The sequence below is a fragment of the Cetorhinus maximus genome, chromosome 11, assembly GCF_964194155.1.
Source record: "Cetorhinus maximus chromosome 11, sCetMax3.hap1.1, whole genome shotgun sequence".
NCBI lineage: Eukaryota > Metazoa > Chordata > Chondrichthyes > Lamniformes > Cetorhinidae > Cetorhinus > Cetorhinus maximus.
The window spans coordinates 56,266,178-56,285,207 of record NC_135889.1 but is presented as its reverse complement, the minus strand read 5'-3'; the positions used below and the strand labels follow the sequence as shown (position 1 = coordinate 56,285,207).

At 40.1% G+C, this 19,030-nt stretch overlaps 1 protein-coding gene across 1 annotated transcript in view; it reads right to left on the bottom strand.

Moving 5' to 3' along the window:
• Positions 1–639: 639 nt before the first annotated feature.
• The window catches only part of LOC144686594 (interferon-inducible double-stranded RNA-dependent protein kinase activator A homolog A-like), a 40,989-nt gene continuing 22,598 nt past the window's right edge, over positions 640–19,030 (bottom strand). Inside the window, exons 3-8 of the mRNA XM_078552015.1 lie at positions 15,149–15,251; positions 14,841–14,919; positions 10,446–10,563; positions 4,963–5,084; positions 3,471–3,663; positions 640–2,466 (exon numbers count right to left, since the gene is read on the bottom strand). Of these exons, the coding sequence (XP_078408141.1) occupies positions 2,309–2,466; positions 3,471–3,663; positions 4,963–5,084; positions 10,446–10,563; positions 14,841–14,919; positions 15,149–15,251 (773 nt within the window). The 3' untranslated portion in view covers positions 640–2,308. The remainder of the gene's footprint in view (positions 2,467–3,470; positions 3,664–4,962; positions 5,085–10,445; positions 10,564–14,840; positions 14,920–15,148; positions 15,252–19,030) is intronic.

The window sequence follows — 19,030 nt, the reverse complement described above, 5'->3', positions numbered from 1 at the left end:
ATTTATGGCATGGATTTGTTGAGGCTATAAATTATTCTAGTTCATATAATCTAAGACATTATAGCAAGGCTCAAGTGGTGCAGAGAAATATTGTGGAAATTATTCTGTACCTAGTTAGTAAATTATGACAAGCTTCAAATTCTTTATATTATTTTAGATCTTGTATCAGTATCTATTATCTGCTACTTGTGATAATACAGTACCATGGTGCAATAAAATTGTGGTATTGCTGGGGTAAAGTATGAAAAGCTTTATTTGACATGGGACTTGTCAAATTGATACTGAATTCCCAAAACATCCCTGCCATATAGTCGGGTAAGTACAGGAGGCTTTCTACTAGTTGTGCTGTGCAAGTTTAGCATGTGACAAGTAAACTGCTAGAGTGTTCAAATATCAAAACTATGTCCTGCAAAGAGCAGGAACTGAATTAGTTGAAATATGTTAATGAAATCCCCCAGTTTATCCAACAAGGTAAGCATATCAAAAACAGAATTACCTGGAAAAACTCAGCAGGTCTGGCAGCATCGGTGGAGAAGAAAAGAGTCGACGTAAGCATATTGTAGGGTCATTGAGCACCCAGACCAATAGGCACTGTGGCCAAATTTTCAAGCCATTGTTTACAAGCAAAATTAAATACACTTGTTTTTACACAATACCTTTATTCAGCTCTTCAGTTTTCCTATAAAATTACATCACTTGATAACACAGCCAAAGTTCTCATATAGCTACTGAAATATAAATCACAGAAAAAATAAATGCCACACTGATATCAGACAATGGAAGGCCTGAAACATGAGGTCTATGCCATGAAGATAAATTTCCTGAGGCTTCCAACTGGCGCTCTTGAACCGATCAGATATAAAATTATTACTGAAAGTACTAATCATTTACATAATTAATTATATAAATCCATCTGTAGACTTATCAATAAAATTCTGTAAACAGCTGTTCCTTAATATACAAAGACTGAAAACAAAGCATGCTTACAAGCATACAGTCCTCTAAAGTCAATTATGAGATGGCTATCCAGGGATGTTAGGACAGATTGTTTTGCTTGTACAAGAACTATTATCATAAAAACAGGAGTTAGTGCAACCAAACGCTATTTGGAGTGCAGAGACGACACTGGTTTAAACTTTAAAATAGTTTAGTTTTCAGTTATTATGTGAACAACCTTTTAATCAATAGCCAGGAGAAAATCCAATTATATGCAGTAATTGTGATACAGCATCCCAGGCTATCTAGTTGAGTTATACAAATGTATTTTCCGATTGTCAACATATTAAAATGTTAACTGAGAAAAGTTTTTTTTAAAAAATGATGGAAAACTATTCAGGCCTCAAAGAAAATATAAATAAATAAATCTTGGTATATTCTTAATGTATCAGCTTATAAAGCTATGAAAAATGTATTTCTATATCCATAACTTCTAAAAAAAAAAGTTGATGATTCTACTTAAAAAAAACATTGCCTGATACAGAAGCATAAATGCCTGAAAACTCAGGAATAACCTGAAGATCAGTCATCATGAAAACTTATACTGGGCCTCAATATTCACCTGTAACAGTTTTATTATATGCCAAATTCATTATTTTCCTACGCATCATTTGATATTGTAATTATTTTGATAAACCAAACTGAATAAGTATTTTTGAATGTCAAGCTTCCTCGTAAGATGTAATTTTTAAAAATATTGCAATAAAGTGACAAGTTAGGACATGGGGGTGGAAAGAGGTCTAATTTTATCCCTCTGTCTGCTCCCAACCTGAACTACACCGCACAGGACAGGGAGCTGCAGAGGCATTAACTAACATTATGTATATCTAAATTGAAAAAAAATTAAACTTTAAAAAAAAACTAATGTCTGTTATAGCTTTTGAGTCAATAAAATCCCACAATGTTTCCAAGTGTTATTTGTCTTTGAACATGTATTTCTATTAGACCAAATTACATATAGGAAGACTTGTCTGTTTGATTATTTTATTTTCCATAAAGAAAATTCTATTAAGGCCTCCATTTGTCACATTTGGGGCTGGAGAAGAAAGGTTTAAAAATCAGTTTCTCGATGTATTGCTTCTTTAAGGTACTGTGTAATTCTTTAAAACAGTCCAGGTCTTTTTAGACTTTCAGTACTAAGGAAACACTCAGGCAGATGGTTGTGTGCATGTACATACATATGTATATCCCAGTCTTTAAAATGCAGCTTAAAATCTCAGGCTGTGTTTCAATCATGTAATTTAGAAAATTGCTTGTCTCAGAATTGCTTAGTTCTCTTATAATGTCATGTGGATGAACCTTGAATCTTTGCTTAATTCCTTCCAGCCACAATCTTCAAATACTGCAGTGCATTGTGGGCAGCATCATTGTGAGCATTACCACGAGAAATTCCAGTACCGTGGCATACAGTAACTGGCCGAGTTGAGAGTTCAGCTAAACACTGATATTGCCCATTCACTGTCAGTTCATCTGTAACAAAGAAAATGTAATCATTTTTCCTAAGTTAAACACAGGTCAAATAACCAAGTAGCCTTTATCAAAAGATGTTCTCACTTTAAATATTCATGAGCTGTATCTTACATAAACCGAAGGTAACCTCCCATCTAGTCATCGCTATGAATAGCCAAGGCCCATTTGAAATGAATACTGGTTACAATCAGTACAGTTAAAAAAAACAATTTCAATCATTGTATCAATACAAAAAAGTCAGATTAAGATACCTCTAAAAAGCACCTTTAAACACTTTGGACCCATTTCAAAAAATCAATTGGGCAAAAGTAGAGTTTGTTATTATATGAATTAAACATAAGATACCTGTAAGCATATACAAGGTAAACATACAATTATGGTAAATAAGATTGATGTAGATTAATTCTTCTTCGGTTCTCTGTCCAAAGGCAGGTCCAACCCACAGTGTCACGACCTCCAGCACTGGTAGGGAAAGATGTAGATCCAACTCCATCCAAACCAGAACAGGGATCAAATCGGTCGTCCAGCCAACTGATCTCCAAAGAAGTCCTAGTTGCTGTGGCAACAAGCACTTTACATGCAGGTTGTGTAGTCCGGGAGCTATAAGTAGTGATGATAGAGGCTCCAATTTCTTTCCACCACATAGCTAAACAGGAATCTCGCCTACTCTTGCATATGTCGGAAAGATTTACAGGTTGATACTCAACCTGTTTGGCCATTAACTCCTGGAGTGGGATTTGAACCAAAGCTTCTGGCTCAGATAGGGATGCTACCGGCTGCACCGTAAGACCTCCAGATTAATTATTGAGGAGAAATGGAAGGTTTGGGTATGATAGCAAGATTAGCCTTAGTCCTGCATTGCAATTTTCATCTAGTATGAGAATTACAAATTGCCTGGTGACTCCTAATTGAACATTTGTGGTTTACCAAATATTCTGACCAATGATTTTCACTTAAAACGGAACTGAACACTTTAAGATGACAGGCTGTTATAATGTACCTACCTATATCCAGATAGGAGACATCAAATCCTTGCTCTTCCATCACTTCTGCCAACATCTGAGTGTAGTCAGTGTTGGGAATGCTGAGTGGACTCCTCTTAAGTTGGTTAATTTTTTCTCCAGATGAATTTCTTAGCAGGTCCCAGCTGCTTACCAACATCTTTCCCCTTGAACCATCCCATTTATCTTCAGATATCTGAAGCACAGACAAGCTTGAAGCTCAACTTTTTGACATTTACATAGAATCAGCTAATCTAGCTTCTTCAAAAATTAAGGTAAAACATTGAAACCCAAACTGCTCCATTTGATCAAATTAAGAACTTTGTGGTCTAAAATGTTTCAGGCTGGGTCTTCTAATATTTTTAGGAGTTTCATGTACCCAACTCATTTAAAAAAAAATATTTACTCAAGGACTTATGGATGTCCAAAAAACGCATGAGCCATGTGCAACTTGCATTTCCATTTATACTTCTTACTCCGCTGATTACTATTGTTTGAATTTTGAGGGCCTTGAGGTTCGGAAATCTGTCCCTAGTGCTGCTTCCATATTGCTGGATGAATTCTAAATCATACAAATTTCTCTGTCGGTAGTTTACGATAAATGAAATTAATCAAGTATCTATTATCAACTATAGCTGTCCCATGAGAATCTAAGCTATATACTTAAGTGGCCCACAAAGACAAAAGATTTGGACAGTCCTGGTCTTCATTTTTTTTTATAAATTAAGTAATGTTTAGTCGCTAAAAATATCCATTAAATCTCTCCAATTGTGGATTCAGCATATTCTTCCTGCTGACATATCCACAAGAATCAGTCACTTCCAGTGTTGTCCTGTAATTAGAGGGGTTCACTGACCAGGTTGTCAGAGCTTCCCTAATAATGTCACAACTGAAGGCAATATGCCAGTTAATTTTCCAGTTACATTCAAATTTCAGTTTAAATTTCCCTAATATTCTGGGAAAAGCAAAGCCTTCTGAGTTAACAGTATTGCAGTTGCACACCCAAATTGTCCAAAAATTGCAGCTTTCTGGTTTTATCAATTAGAAATGAAACAAAATTGTTTCGGGTCTTATGAACAATTTGCAGGAACACCAGAAGAAGCCCTTAATCTGGAAATAGGACTAGAGGTGAACAAAAACAGTGAAGATCAACTAAACCAAAGGCAAGTAATCTTAAATTATAATCTTTCCATTTTCAGTTGTCATGGTGACAAAAATAAAGTGCATGCTAATTCAAACTCACATCTGAGATGGAAATACAATTTGATGGTTTCATTCACACCACTAGCATTTAAAGTTGAAAATTTTAACTTTTTAAACTACCTAACTGATTTATGCTTTTCAGCATTTTGATCTCACCATCCATTCAAGTTCCTTGCTTGAGGCAAGTGATGGTCAAAAAGTCTCAGATTTCAGCTTTGTTAGAATTGTAACGACATCCCATGAAGATAATTGCAAACTGCTGCAAACCTCAAACTTTTTATCGTGCCCTTACCAATGAAATTTCATCACTATTGAACTTATCTCCCTGCTTCCAGCCTGCAGGAATATTCTGTAGTTTGGCAACCATCTTTTCTGCAGCATTGCGTTTTGCCAATTTTTTTGAAGTACCACAACCTGCACATAAGAATTAAAAATTCATAATTCAGTGACACTTTTGTGCTTAAGTACATTATTGCTTAAAATTTCAGTTTATATCTTCTAATTTCTGTATAGTATTACAGTTAACTTTTTAACCTGCATCATACACAATTACTTTGCTCAACAACAACTTGTATTTATTTACCACCTTTAATATAGAAAAGCATCAGGCAGGATTTTCCCTCCAGGTCGGGATCTCAATGTCTGGACTGTTTCTGGGTCCTGATCCCAGCCTGGGGCGGGAGTGAGTGATCACAGCTTGTGATTTTTGTGGAGGTGGGCTGAGCAGCCAATTAGCGCTGATGGTATGAGATGGAGGTGGGGCTCTGCAAGCACAGGCCCTATTTAAAGCCATTGTACTGTGGCTGCTGTTTGAAAGAAAAATGCATGCAGCAGGGAGTCAGGAGGACAGGCCTGGTAACCGGAGCTGGGCAGTCCCTTAATTCTCCGAAGGTGACCTTGAGGTTTCTCTGGTGGCTATGAGGGAGGTCCTCTTTCTGGAGGATAGAAGGCGGCCGCCAAGCCAAACAAAGCTGGGATGAGAGAAAGTCAGCAGATGCGTGATCCATAGGAATTGGGTCCAGTGCCATAAAAGGTTAATGATTTTCTTTGCCCTGGCAAAGTGAATGAAATGCCAGACCCTGATGACCAGCTCTGGTATTCAATCTCCAGCAGACAAACCAGATGAGGAGCCTGAAGGCAAATGCTGCTCCTGAACATGAGGAAAAAGAGTCTAGGGTACTTACTGATCTCTCAGCAAGACTCACGAGCCCAAGCGCTATTGAAGACTTGCCAGCATTGATACATGCAGCTTATGTCAATGAGCCACTGGCATTGGTCAGAAAGGCCAGCAGTACCATATCTCTCTTTTGTCCTTGCAGGAGAAAAGGGCTCATGATGCCAGGGATTGGATTCTGACTGGAGGAGGGGTATCCCAGTTCCACATTATCATTGGAGGATGGCACCATGAAACCACCAGGGTTGGAGGAGCAATTCAGGAAAAAAGATGGGCATACGTGAATGAGAGGGTGAAAGACATTGCAATCTGTAGATTAAGGGGATGGAGTTCACTCCTCCCCATCTGACAGCATTCCAAAGATTCAACCGCATAAGAGATCTGCTATTACAGGCTAGTTCTTATGTCTCCAACAGGTTCTGGCATGGAGGTGGAACACGCGAGTCCTATGAAGGGCTATCGCAAGCCACTAAAACAGCAGAACCAGCACCGTCACGTCATACATGCATACCCTCCACCAGCGTAGATAAACTCACATTGGTGGGTCCTTGCACGCAGTTAGAAAGGGTGACACTGGGTGAAGAGGACAGCACTATTGAGCAAAACAAGGGAGTGCTGGGTAGTCCCACTTGGAGGATGAAGGACAGACCTTCTCAAGGGCAATTTAAGGACAGGCATTAAATGCCAGCCTTGCCAGCAACGTCCACATCTCATGGACGAACAAATAAAAACAAAAGACACAGCCATGCTCAGCTGGGAACAGATGCAGGGCCTCAAGAGTAATGAGAAAGGAGGCTCTACTTAGACCAGCAACAACAGATGTGTACCAACACGTCAGAGTTCCCCGAAGCAGTGCGGGTCGGGGATTGGAATTGAGTCTATTCAGCCCATGTGTGCCACCATGGCTCAGGGCTTTGAACACATAAGCTCCTCCATTGAGAAAGTGGCCATATGCAGAGCCATATGGGACAGAACTCAAGAGTGGATGCAGGAGCAGCATATTGACATGAACAGAATGCATACCATATTCTGCAACACTGACTAGTCAGGGCATTGATGTCACAAAGATCTTTGAAGTGGATGCCAGTTGCACCCCAACTGGTGGTCCCCCTCTAGCTATCCAAGGGCGCCACCCCTCAGGGGGCCATCTTCACCAGCTTCCTCGTCGCCTCAAATGAGGGGACATCTATGCAGAATGGCTCTATGACAGAAGCCATCCCTGTATTGACAAAGGTGCAGCAGCATCTGGAGGTACCCCCACTGGCACCTTCATGACAAGGGTGGCTGCCACATCGAAAACCAGTGTCATGCAAAAAACTAAATGGCTCACTGAGGTTTGCTTCACTTGTAAATGTGCATTTTGTAACATTTGGAAGCCACTGTAGACATTGACACATGATGCCAAATATGAGACCTTACATTCTTTAATGGCAAAATTGGGGTGGAATGAAGAGCTGCGGCACTCTGGACTGCCAGATGATGAAGTAGGCACAGCAGATGCCAGGAAAGTGAGCGCACACATGCATGATGTTCTTTTGTGGTTGCAGACCAGCTGAACATTAAGAGAATGGAAGTCCTTCCTGTTGCTGATTTTCTTTAATATTCTTTCATGGGATGTGAGTGTCGTTGGCAAGGCCTTTAATGTTGCCCATCCCTAATTACCCTTGTTAAGGGGGTCGTGAGTCACCTTAGCAACTGAATGGCTTGCTAGGCCATTTCAGAGGGCAGTTCTGAATCAACCATATTTTTGTGGGTCAAGAGTCACATATTGGCTAGACAGGGTAAGGAAGATCAATTTCCTTCAGTAAAGGAACGTTACTAGGGGTTTTTATGACAATCTGGTAATTTCATGGGCCGGGATTTTGAGGCCTTGTCATGGCGGGATCCGTTGCAGGAGATTTGGCTGCCCAGCCAAAAGTGCATTGGCTTTTGGTGGGACAGGATAATCCTGGCGGCAGGCAGGGGCGGAAAATCCCACCCATGGTTATCATGGTCACACTGGTTTTTTAGTCCAGATTTATTTAATTGACTGCATTTCAATTCCCCATCTGTTGTGGTGATTTGAACTCAGGTCTTCTGATCATTAGGCCTCTGGGTTATTAGTCCAGTAACATAACCACTATGCTACTATCCCCTGAATCTCACTGGCTAGTCTGTTGGTGTCTTGATGGCCACATGGCTGCGAACAATGATGCTTTGCTCCTGGAGGAATCCAGCAATGGAGGCAAATCCCACTGCCCTATGTACCCGTGAGACCCCATCTGTTTGAAGTTGTGTGTACTGCCCAACCTTTGCAAATAGGTCATCAGTGATCAGTGAGATGCAATGGTGTGCTGCCGCTTGAGAGATGTCACCAAGGTTCACAGCTGATGCTTAGAAAAAGCCAGAGACGAAGAAGTTCCAGGTCACAGTGACTTTGACAGCTACTGGCAGGGCATAGTGAGCAGTCTTGCAAGATATGAGAATTTACCCTATAAGGGCACAAGTCTCAATGACCATCTGCCTGGATAGACGAAGTCTGCCACGGTACTGATTCTCCAACATTTTAAGGTAGTTCTGTCTTCGGCAGTCTATCCTATGCTGAGGTCATGGATTCCGTTGTCTTCCTGCCCCTCATCCATTTCTCTTGCCCGGGGCACGGCCTCTGTTGCTGAGGATTATGATCCTCATTTCCAGCTGTTACCCTATTTGTGCTCAGCTGCATTCACAATAATATCTGGAACTCTAACCCCCTCCTCTTATGCACTCGCAATGCCAGAAGGGTCACAACACCCTGCACCGCCTAAGTGCATAAAGACCATTCTCTTCACAACCTCCACACAACTGATGGCACCTGTGTGCCAATGGCCGGATGTCCCCTCAGCAGTGTTTCTTCTTATAGATCCACCTAATATCATGGCAAGGCCGTGACTGATTCCCCACTGTATTGCCTCCTCCATGCATCTGGTCTGTCCCTGATCCAGCCTGCAACCTGTGCGTCTCCACCAAAATTCCAAAATGAACTAATGAACTAACGAGTTTGATAACAGAATTAATTGGTCTCACTCCCGAAACAGGCTGGTTTTCGGGCCTGTCTTCCCCCTGTCCTGAGGAAAATCACTGGCAGCAGAAATAGCGACGTGAAACCAGCATGCTTGTCGGTGGCACTTTATTTAGTACCTGCCTCTGTTCCCATCCATCAAGTTTATGCAATCGAAAGATGGACACCAAAACAAAGGAGAGTAGCAGCAGATGTAACCAAAAAATTGGTCAGGGATAGATTTTAAACTTAGGAGAGGGATGAGGAGGGATCTCGAGGGATATTGGTTGTGTCCACCATTTCCTCATTTTGGCTCTGTGATCACTCCTATAGGTTGGTCTGGGTATGGGATTTTACTCTCATTGAAATATCCCCTTCCTCCAAATAGCTTTAAACTACTCTTGCTTTCCCCCCTCCCTGACTCTGTGGCCACCTGCAACAAGATATTCAACTGAGCTGTGCAGGAGCTGGATTTATCCACATAGTACATGTCATCAAGAGTGGAAGTTCCCCATCAGACCACACACTATGCAGAAAGCCTCACTGCAAATTGGAAGTCATTTCACCAGCAAGGGCACAGACAGAAATTACACATCACTTGATAGGAATAGAAAGGCTAAGGAGTTTTGCATTGACTCTTAAAAATAACTTTAAAAAAAAAAAATTAATTCATGGGATGTGGCTGCCACTGGCAGGGCCAGCATTTATTGCCCATCCCTAATTGCCCTTGAGAAGGGCCACTGCATTTGACACTTATAATCCAAAAGATGGGTTTACAGAGAAAAGTCACAAGCGAAGTTACTTAATAGAAATAACTAATGTCATGAATATACAAAATCACTGTCCTCTGAATTCTACTCTTCCTATTACTCTTCACGAGAATAGATCCAGAGGTGAGGAACTTCAGTTATGAAGATAGATTGGAGAAGTTAGGGCTGTTCTCCTGAGGGAAAAAGCCGAGAGGAGATTTGATAGAGATATTCAAAATCATGAGGGGTCTGGACAGAGTGAATAGCAAGAAACTGTTCCCAGGGTGAAAGGATCAAGAACGAGAGGGCACAGATTTAAAGTAATTAGTAAAAAAAAAGCAATAGTGGTCTGAGGGAAAACTTTTTCACGCAGCGAGTGGTTATGGTCTGGAATGCTCTGCCTGAGTGTGTGGTGGAGGTTCAATTGAAGCATTCTACACTATAACAATTCTGTGAATTTTATATGAAACAGGCTTAAGTGTCAGCAAATAATTGATTTCTGCACACTCAAATCATGGCTGTCATCCTGCACTGTGAGCATACCTACACATCAATTGCAGAGGTTCAAGAAGGCAGCTCACGAGCACCTTCTCAATAAATACTGGCCTTGCCACTGACACCCACATTCCATTCAATAATAATATAAAACATGCAAGATGGAATTCACAAGAACATTTAATTAATGTAGGAGAGACAGTTAATGTAAATTAATTCATGCACAATTATTTTATAATCATTGTTTTAAGAATATATACTAAACCACAAACACCCCCCAACTAGAAGTGTGACAAAGTCTCAATGTGGACTTTACATGTAATATTCATGATTCATACCTGTTTCAACAAATTTTTCTACTGTGCAAATTATTGTAAATTCTTTCTTGTGAGCAGGACCAGATTCTTCGGCAACGCTGTAATCTGGGAGTCTCCATCCTTTCCGCACAACCAATTCCTAGTAAACCATATGTTAGTAGCCTTACTGTACAATTCTCAGAAATCCTGAACCAGCTGCTATCATAGTGAATTACTGAAGATAAGAACATAAGAAATGGGAACAGGAGTAAGTCATTCAGCCCTTCAAGCCTGTTCCGCCATGGCTGATCCTCTACCTCAATTCAACTTTCACACAATATCCCCATATCTCTCAATCCCCTAGAATCCAAAAATTTGTCGATCTCTGTCTTCATTATGATCAATGACTGAAGATCCACAGCCCCTAGGCAGAAAGTTCCTCAAACCTTTTCTCATCTCAGTCCTAAATGGTCGATCCCTTATTCCAAGATTGTGACCCCCAGTTCTATGCAAGTATATCCTCCCTTAGATAAGTAGTCCAAAACTATACACAGTGTTCCAGATGTTTTCTCACAAAGGCCTTATTTAATCACAGAAAGACGTCTTCACTCTTATATTCTAATCCTTTTGTAATAAGGATTTAGAGCCGGGTTTTCGTAGAAGCAGTGGGAAGGTCAAATTGGGAAACTTCCCAACCTGGCAGACTCTTTAAAAGGGCCCCTGCCCACCATATTTTTATTCTGTGGAGGCGGAGACAGGATAGAGTTGGGTCTACTACCTCTGGAGGCAGCCACAGAGATGTGAGTGTGCCAAAGCAGGCTGGTTAGAACTCTGTTCTCTGGGATTTCGGTACAGTTGTATTAAATACCGTAAGGCCTTTAAGGGGAGGAGGTGGCATAGTGATATTGTTACTGGACTAGTGCTCCAGATACCCAGACTAATGCTCTGGGGACCTGGGTTTGAATCCCATCACAGCAGATGGTGAAATTTGAATTCAATTAAAAAATCTGTAATTAAAGTCTAATGATGACCATGAAACCATTGTCGTAAAAGCCCATCTGGTTCACTAATGTCCTTTACGGAAGGAAATCTGCCATCCTTACTCGGTCTGGCCTACGTGTGATTCCAGACCCACAGCAATGTGGTTGACTCTTAAATGCCGTCAGTTCTCAAGGGCAATTAGGGATGGGCAATAAATGCTGGCCCAGCCAGCAACACCCACATCCCATGAACGAATAAAAAAAAAAAGGCCTCATCCCTCACTCCCTATGTCCCCTCCATATTCCCCATGATACAAGAACCCCCATTCTGCCTTCTTGCCCCCTCAATTCCCCATCGCCCTCTCCTACCCGCTCCATGGATCCTCCAAAACCATTCACTAGTATCCAATATGGGCAGACCTCAGGATATCTTTGAAATGGACATCTAAAAAAAAATTTCTCATTCACACACCATGCTAAAAATAAGTCCCCTTGAAAAAGCCATTCCAAAAAAATTAAATCCCCTCAAGTGGTCAATCTATTAGAAAAGCAAATAAACATTGATTTCACCAGCCATATCATCCTTTAATAACCTCTTAAAACTGTCAGTCAAAATGTCAATACAGCTCCCTGCTGAGATAAATGTTTCTGGACATTTTAAAACTCAGCCAAGCGTTCAGAATGCACATTTCAACCCACAATGGTACCTATTGAAATTGTAAAAACAGCTTTTTTAAGCTACACCAAATGGCCAGTCAATCAATGCACTCCAGCAGCTGGTGTAGTATTTCTTTTCTAACTGGCAACTGCTGAAGGTTTTTTCCCCCACTTTTAAAGGGCTCTGGGCATTTAAATCACTAGAGAGATTCCAAGCAGTGTTTCCTTCCGTTTTGAATGCCTAAGAGCACTTTTCCCAATGGGAAAAGCATTCTCATGCATGTCAACACTTACACAATGCTCATCAACATAATGATCAACTTACCTTTGTAGTATAGAGCCCTATGATCAATCACTGCAGTAAAAACACAACTGGCATAATACAGCATCTAACTCTTGAAACCGAAAGAACAGATATTCTTGTATTTCAAAGCCTGTTAATGAAGGAATTCCAGGAGCAGGTGACTTTACTTTTTTGGTTTCCCCACTTGGGACTGAGGCTCCTCTGTGGTGCCTTGAACACGGCTCCTAACTAAAAGGCCCTGGCTCCATGAAAATTGTGGGGTTCTAAGATATCCACTCCCGCAATGGATTAGGCAAGGGTGGGAATGCCGAGTACGGAGTCAGTACCACACCCTTATCCTGGGGCCATAAAAATCCTACACAACAGGAATGGGAGCAGGAATCCCAGAATCAGTCCCGCTTGCCATTTATAAACCCTCCGCCTCCGTTCCGACATAGACGGAGGAATGAATATCCTGGCCTTAGGTGCCATTTGCTTTCCTAAATTATTGTTATTACCTGCATGTTAACTTTCAGTGATCCATGTACAAGCACATGCAAGTCCCTCTGTGCACCAACATTTTCCAATCTTGCATCATTGAAAAAAAATTCTCTTGTTTATTTTCCTTCCAAAATAAATAACTTCTCCCTTCCCCACATTATATCCCATCTGCCATGTTCTTGCTCACTTACTCAACCTGTTTAGATCCTTTTGCAGCCTCTTTACATCCTCCTCACAGCTTACTTTCCCATGTAACTTTGTTCTGTCAGCAAACTTGGATACGTTACCCTCAGTCCCCTCATCTAAGTCACTGTTATAGTTTGTAAATAGCTGAGGCCCAAGCATTGATCTTTGCGGTACCCCTCCCCCCAGCTAATTAAAGCATGCCAACCTGAAAATGACTTGTTTATTGGCTGCTACTCTGTTTTCTGTCAACTAACCAATCCTCACTTGATGCTAACATACTACTCTCCATCCCATGAGCCCTAACTTTATCCAATAAACTCGTGTGGTATCTTGTTGAATACTTCTTAAAAATCCAAATACACCACATCCACTGGTTCTCCCTTATCTACCCTACTTGTTCCAACCTTCAAAAACTCCAACAGAGCGGTAAAACAATTTCCCTTTCATATCTATGTTGACTCTGTCTAATCAATGGAGGTGTGGGGTTGGGGTATGTGGTGCCAGCTACCTGCCCAATGCTGGCAGGTAACCAACTGGGCCAATTAAATTGCCCACTGAGAGCATTTTTCAGAAGCAATATGAAATTTTCCAAATGACAGGCAGGCCTCCAGATAAAGCCAAAGCTGGCCAATGAATTGAGGCAGTACCTGGTGGCAGACTGGTGGGGGATGGGTGTGAATGCCTCACTGAATTTAACCAACATTTCCCCAGCCATGATAGCTAGAGGACCACAGCTGCCGCCACTGCAGCCTCCCTCAACAATGACGGTCTGGCAGCTGTGGCCACTTTTTATTTTTAACCTTTGAAAAATACTTCAGAGGGCACTTCAATCTTGAAGCACCTTCTCGGTCCCTTACTTATATCAGCAGTTCTGACATCTGACAGTGGGGCTGCCGAACTTTCAGGGTTGGAGGTCCTCCTATTCGCCCTCCAGCCTCAGAACCCATTTGATTGGCCACCTCCTCAAAAATCAGACTTTGGGTCCCTCTGCCAGCATTCATGGGTTCCAGAACCGCATTATTTGTTGACAGCGGAATCAAGAGCCAGCAATGAAAATTCAGCCCCAAGTCTCTTGATAGGCTACTCTCATCCTAATCGCTCCTTCTCGATCAATTTCTTAGTCATTCTTTGTTGAATTCTAAAATCCTCCCAATACTCAGGTTTACAATTCTTTTTGGCAACATTATAAGCCTCCTCCTTTTCTTCTTAACCATGGTTGAACTACTTTTCCAAAGGGGATTTTATTCGTTAAGGAAATGTATATTGGTGGCAAATTATAAATTACTTAATTACTTATTACATGCCATTGTTTATCTGCCATATTTTAATCTAGATTCCCAATCTATCTTAGCCAACTCACTCCTCATACCTATGTAATTTTATTTACTCAGATTTAAGACCCAGTTTGGTCTAGTTTTAGACTTGACAAGATCACTCTCCTATTCAATATAAAATTCTATCATATTATGATCACTATTCCCTACAGATTCTTTTACTACACGGTTAATTAACCCTTTCTCATTGCATAATACCAAATTTAAAATAGACTATTCCCTTGCTGGCTCCTTTACATACTTATCTAGAAAACTATTTTGTATATATCCATAAAGTTGTTCTCCATACTATTACTGCAAATAAAGTCACCTCTGACCACTGTATTACTCTTGTTTTATGCATCTTTAATTTCCAGATTTATACTTTGCCTGAAACTACAACTGCTGTAATAATTCCAAATGAATTACACCAAAAATACCAACACAGTCATAGAGCAAACAGATTACAATTAAAACCGCAAATTATATGAAAGAAAGAGGACTATCCTCATCTCACCTGAAGTGTACCAATAGGGTTGGGAGGATTGTGTGGCTGCTTTGAGGAGGTAATGGGTTCAGAATTTGGCAAAGCATAGCTGAAAAGAGAGTAACTGATATATGTATTTCATAAAACATCCAGTCCAGGAATAAAGCATTACTGTACTTCATTTCTTTTTCTTTAAACATTTTGATCTCTTGAACTGTTAAAAGCAAAAACACTTCAATGAATAGAAATGTGCACTGCATTTGGTCAGGTGCTAACTATATAAAAAGCGTGTGCAAATTAAGTATCAGACAGTTTATGAAATCTAGCTGCCTTCTCACCTTATGCCATCACATACAGAGTCTTGCAGAGTTCCTCCATTCAGAACATTAAGAACAGCTGCTGCTGCTTTGTGTTTTGCAGCCTTCTTGCTTTGACCCTGGCCTACAACCATGGAAATACCAATTATCTACTTGGGATGGAAACATTTGACTATAGCTTTAAAAAAATCTAATTATTAGGATGTTGACATTGCACTAAAAACATATACCATTGAAATACTCAATAAAACAAGGTTACATTCATCTATTCTGGATGCAAAGAATGTAGGCAAAGTCCAAAATTTGATTACAAGGTGTACTCAGCATGAACCAATCAGTATTTATACATATATATATATATATATAACATATATACTATAATATAAATATTACACACATGTATTTAATCAATTCTACTATAGTTGACTGTGAGATGATTTACATGTTCACCCTATTTTTTCACTTCCAATGGATTCTAAATGCTACCCAGGATTTATGTTCCATTTGGGCCGAGAAGTAATGTGGGTTTTTAATATCAAAAGTCACTGTTTAGTTTGTCCAATGATAGTAGTAGTACATTTAGTCAGACCAGTCATCTACATTGCTTCTACATCATTTGCAAGTGATGGGGCGGTGAAATCAATGTTTGGTCACATAACTGTAGCTTAATTTTTACATCATACAGTTCTAAAGGCTAATTAGTACTAGAATACTGTGTATATATAAATTATTAATACATTAATATTTATTAATATAAATTAATAACTGCCTTATTTTTGATCAAAACAATGGAACAAAAGAACTGGTATCAAGTTACCAAAAACCTGAGAAAAACAAAATTATAAAACAATTGGCCCAAGGAGGAAAGTAAGCTTGATCCCCTTCATGATGCAAAGGGAAATTAATGAAGTTATGCTGACCCAGACATGGTAAAAAGAAAGCAAAGTTGCACTGTTAAAATTGTGTGCTGTACACAACTTAAATGCAAACTTAAAACCAGAAGTATACAATCCAGATTTTTCACTGGCAAACTCAAGAGGCTTAAGCACCGTTTTGCTTCCAATTACTCCTCCCTCTGCCCCTACCCCCAAAAGAAAAGTATCAGAAGTGGGTGTACCACTTTCAGGGAAGGAAATTTGCCATCCTTGCCTGGTCTGGCCTACATGTGACTCCAGACCCACAGCAATGTGGTTAACTCTTAAATGTCCTCTGAACAAGGGCACTTAGGTATGGGTAATAAATGCTGGCCTAGCACGATGCTCATATCCCATGAATGAATAAAAAAACTTTGGTTTTTTAACCTTAAACATAGGAAAATACCACCAAAAATAGACCATTCAGCCCTCCAAACATGTTCCATCATTCAATGCGGTCGTGTCTGATCTGATCTAGCTCCACATACCTGCCTTTGCCCCATATCCCTTCACTCCTTTGGCTAACAAAAATCTATCAAGATTTAAAATTAACAATTGATCTAGCATCAGCTACTATTTACAGAAGAGCGTTCCAAACTTCTACCATAACCTGCTAAATCGCAGTTGACTCTTAATACCCTAAGGGCAGTGAGGGATGGACTATAAATACTATTATGCAAGCACTGCCAACATCCCAAGAACAAATAATAACCAAAAACTACACATATTTTATAGGAAAATGTGCTTAGCAAAAACAAATTCAGGAAAAAAATTGAATGTAATGATCAGTGAATAACAAAAGCAAGTCAGGATGCAAGTGCACTATAATGCCATGGAAAACTAGTGGAATGTCTCCCATTTCATTCAAATTCCCATTTTCCACATCATTCTTTTGGAACCAAGATTTGGTGTCCCAGTATGTGTTTTTCCCAGACCCAAATGGTGTCAGGTGGCATCAATCTTCTAAGCCCATTTATACTAGTTTGTTCATTTCTGCATGTTTCACTTACAAAAGTGAACTCAAGAATTTCTGCAAGTCTGCTAATTAAAGGGTGAGACAATCCCCATGAAGTTCAGTTCTTGCATACTGCAGCAGCATGTCAAAGCTGCAAATCAAGAGAGTGGAATTGTGTCACTTATTTCAGATCCATAAAGTTAACTACAAAAGGTATGAAATGCATGGGAATTATCCAACTCCACTGTGCTCAGTTGCTCAATCAGCCGATTTTGCAAGAACTCTGTCCATCCTGCAAGTCCTGATCCTGTGTTTTAATTGCATAAAAATGCTGGTATTTGCAAATTGTGCCTCTTCACATTAGTCTTTGCTAATGATCCATCTCCTAGTTTGTTTAATGTGTGGGTCTAACATACATAATTGAATGAACACCAGGTATATTGCACTTGTTGATAACCTTACACACAGTGACACTTTAAACATATCCAGTTACAATTAAAATTCAGGTTGAATAATTTTTAAAAGCCTAAATTCTGTTTATTCACCATATTGAGAAAAACAAGCATGTTAAGACAGACCAACAGTTTAGCTCAAGGTCTCATAATCCAATTATAAAGTCAGGCAAAAAGTTGTTTGAAGGTTTTCATGGTGAGAGTGGTGCACTGAATAAGACAATTTTGCAGTTATAGCATGCAAAATTTGCCCTGCAAAAAGCAGTTGTTATCTTACACAAGTTCCTTAGAAGAACTTGTGGGTGTCGATGTTTTGGGGCAGCATATTCTGCCCATTGTCTGGAGGAATGATTGGCACATGTGAAAAAGGTAGCTATGTATAATCACAATCTCATGGTATGCTGTAAATTCCTGATTTATTAGGGAATGATTTTTTTTTGGTCTTTGTGGGTTTGAAGGGTGGAGTGCAGCTTCTTTGATGACTTTGTTTCAGACTTCCATGTCCACTGACTTGAGTAGACATTATAGTCTGTGAGAGGTGGAACCGATGTAAGGGAGGCTGGCTCTTCTCTTAGTGGAAGTAGTTATGGAGCAAGTAACAGGTGGGCGTGTGATAACCTTGTGTGCGAAGGGGATCCATTGAGTTGAACTGTAGGCTTTTAATACCCTGCCTAAAAGAGCCTTGAATATATTCAATGACCATGCCTCCACTGCTCTCTGAGTGTACATGGACTTTGAAAAAGCATATGTTAAAGACCACAAGACTCATGAGCAAAGTTAGAGCTCATGGAATAAATGGGACAGTAAAAACACAGATACGAAATTGGTTGAGTGACTGGAAACAGAGTAGCGGTTAATGGTTGGTTTTCGGACTGGAGTTAAATTTATAGTAGAGTTCTCCAGGGTGGCTGTTAGCACCCCTGCTCTTCCTGATATATATTAATGATCTAGACCTTGGTGTACATGGCACAATTTCAAAATTTGCGAATAATACAAAACTTGAAAGCACTGTGAACTGTGAGGATAGCACAGAACTTCAAAAGGATATAGACAGGTTGGTGGAATGGACGGACAAGAGACAGATTAAATTTAATTTTAATAATGAAATTTAAGAGAAGTGTGAAGTGATTCATTTTAGTAGGAAGATTGCAGAGATACAATCTAAAACAAAAGATACAATTTTAAATACGAGCATACGAATTAGGAGCAGAAGTAGGCCACTCAGCCCTTCGAGCCTGCTCCGCCATTCAATGAGATCATGGCTAAGTTGATTGCAACCTCAACAACACATCCGACCTGCCCCACTAACTTTTCACCCCCTTGCTAATCAAGAGTCTATTTACCTCTCCCTTAAAAATATTCAAAGACTCTGCTTCCGCCGACTCACGACCCTTAGAGAAAAAATTTCTCCTCATCTGTCTTAAATGGGTGACCCCTTATTTTTGAAAAGTGGCCCCTACTACCAGATTCTCCCACCAGAGGAAACATCCTCTCCACATCGACCCTGTCAAGACCTCTCAGGATCTTATATGTTTCAATCAAGCTGCCTCTTATTTTTCTAAACTCCAGCAGATGCAAGCCT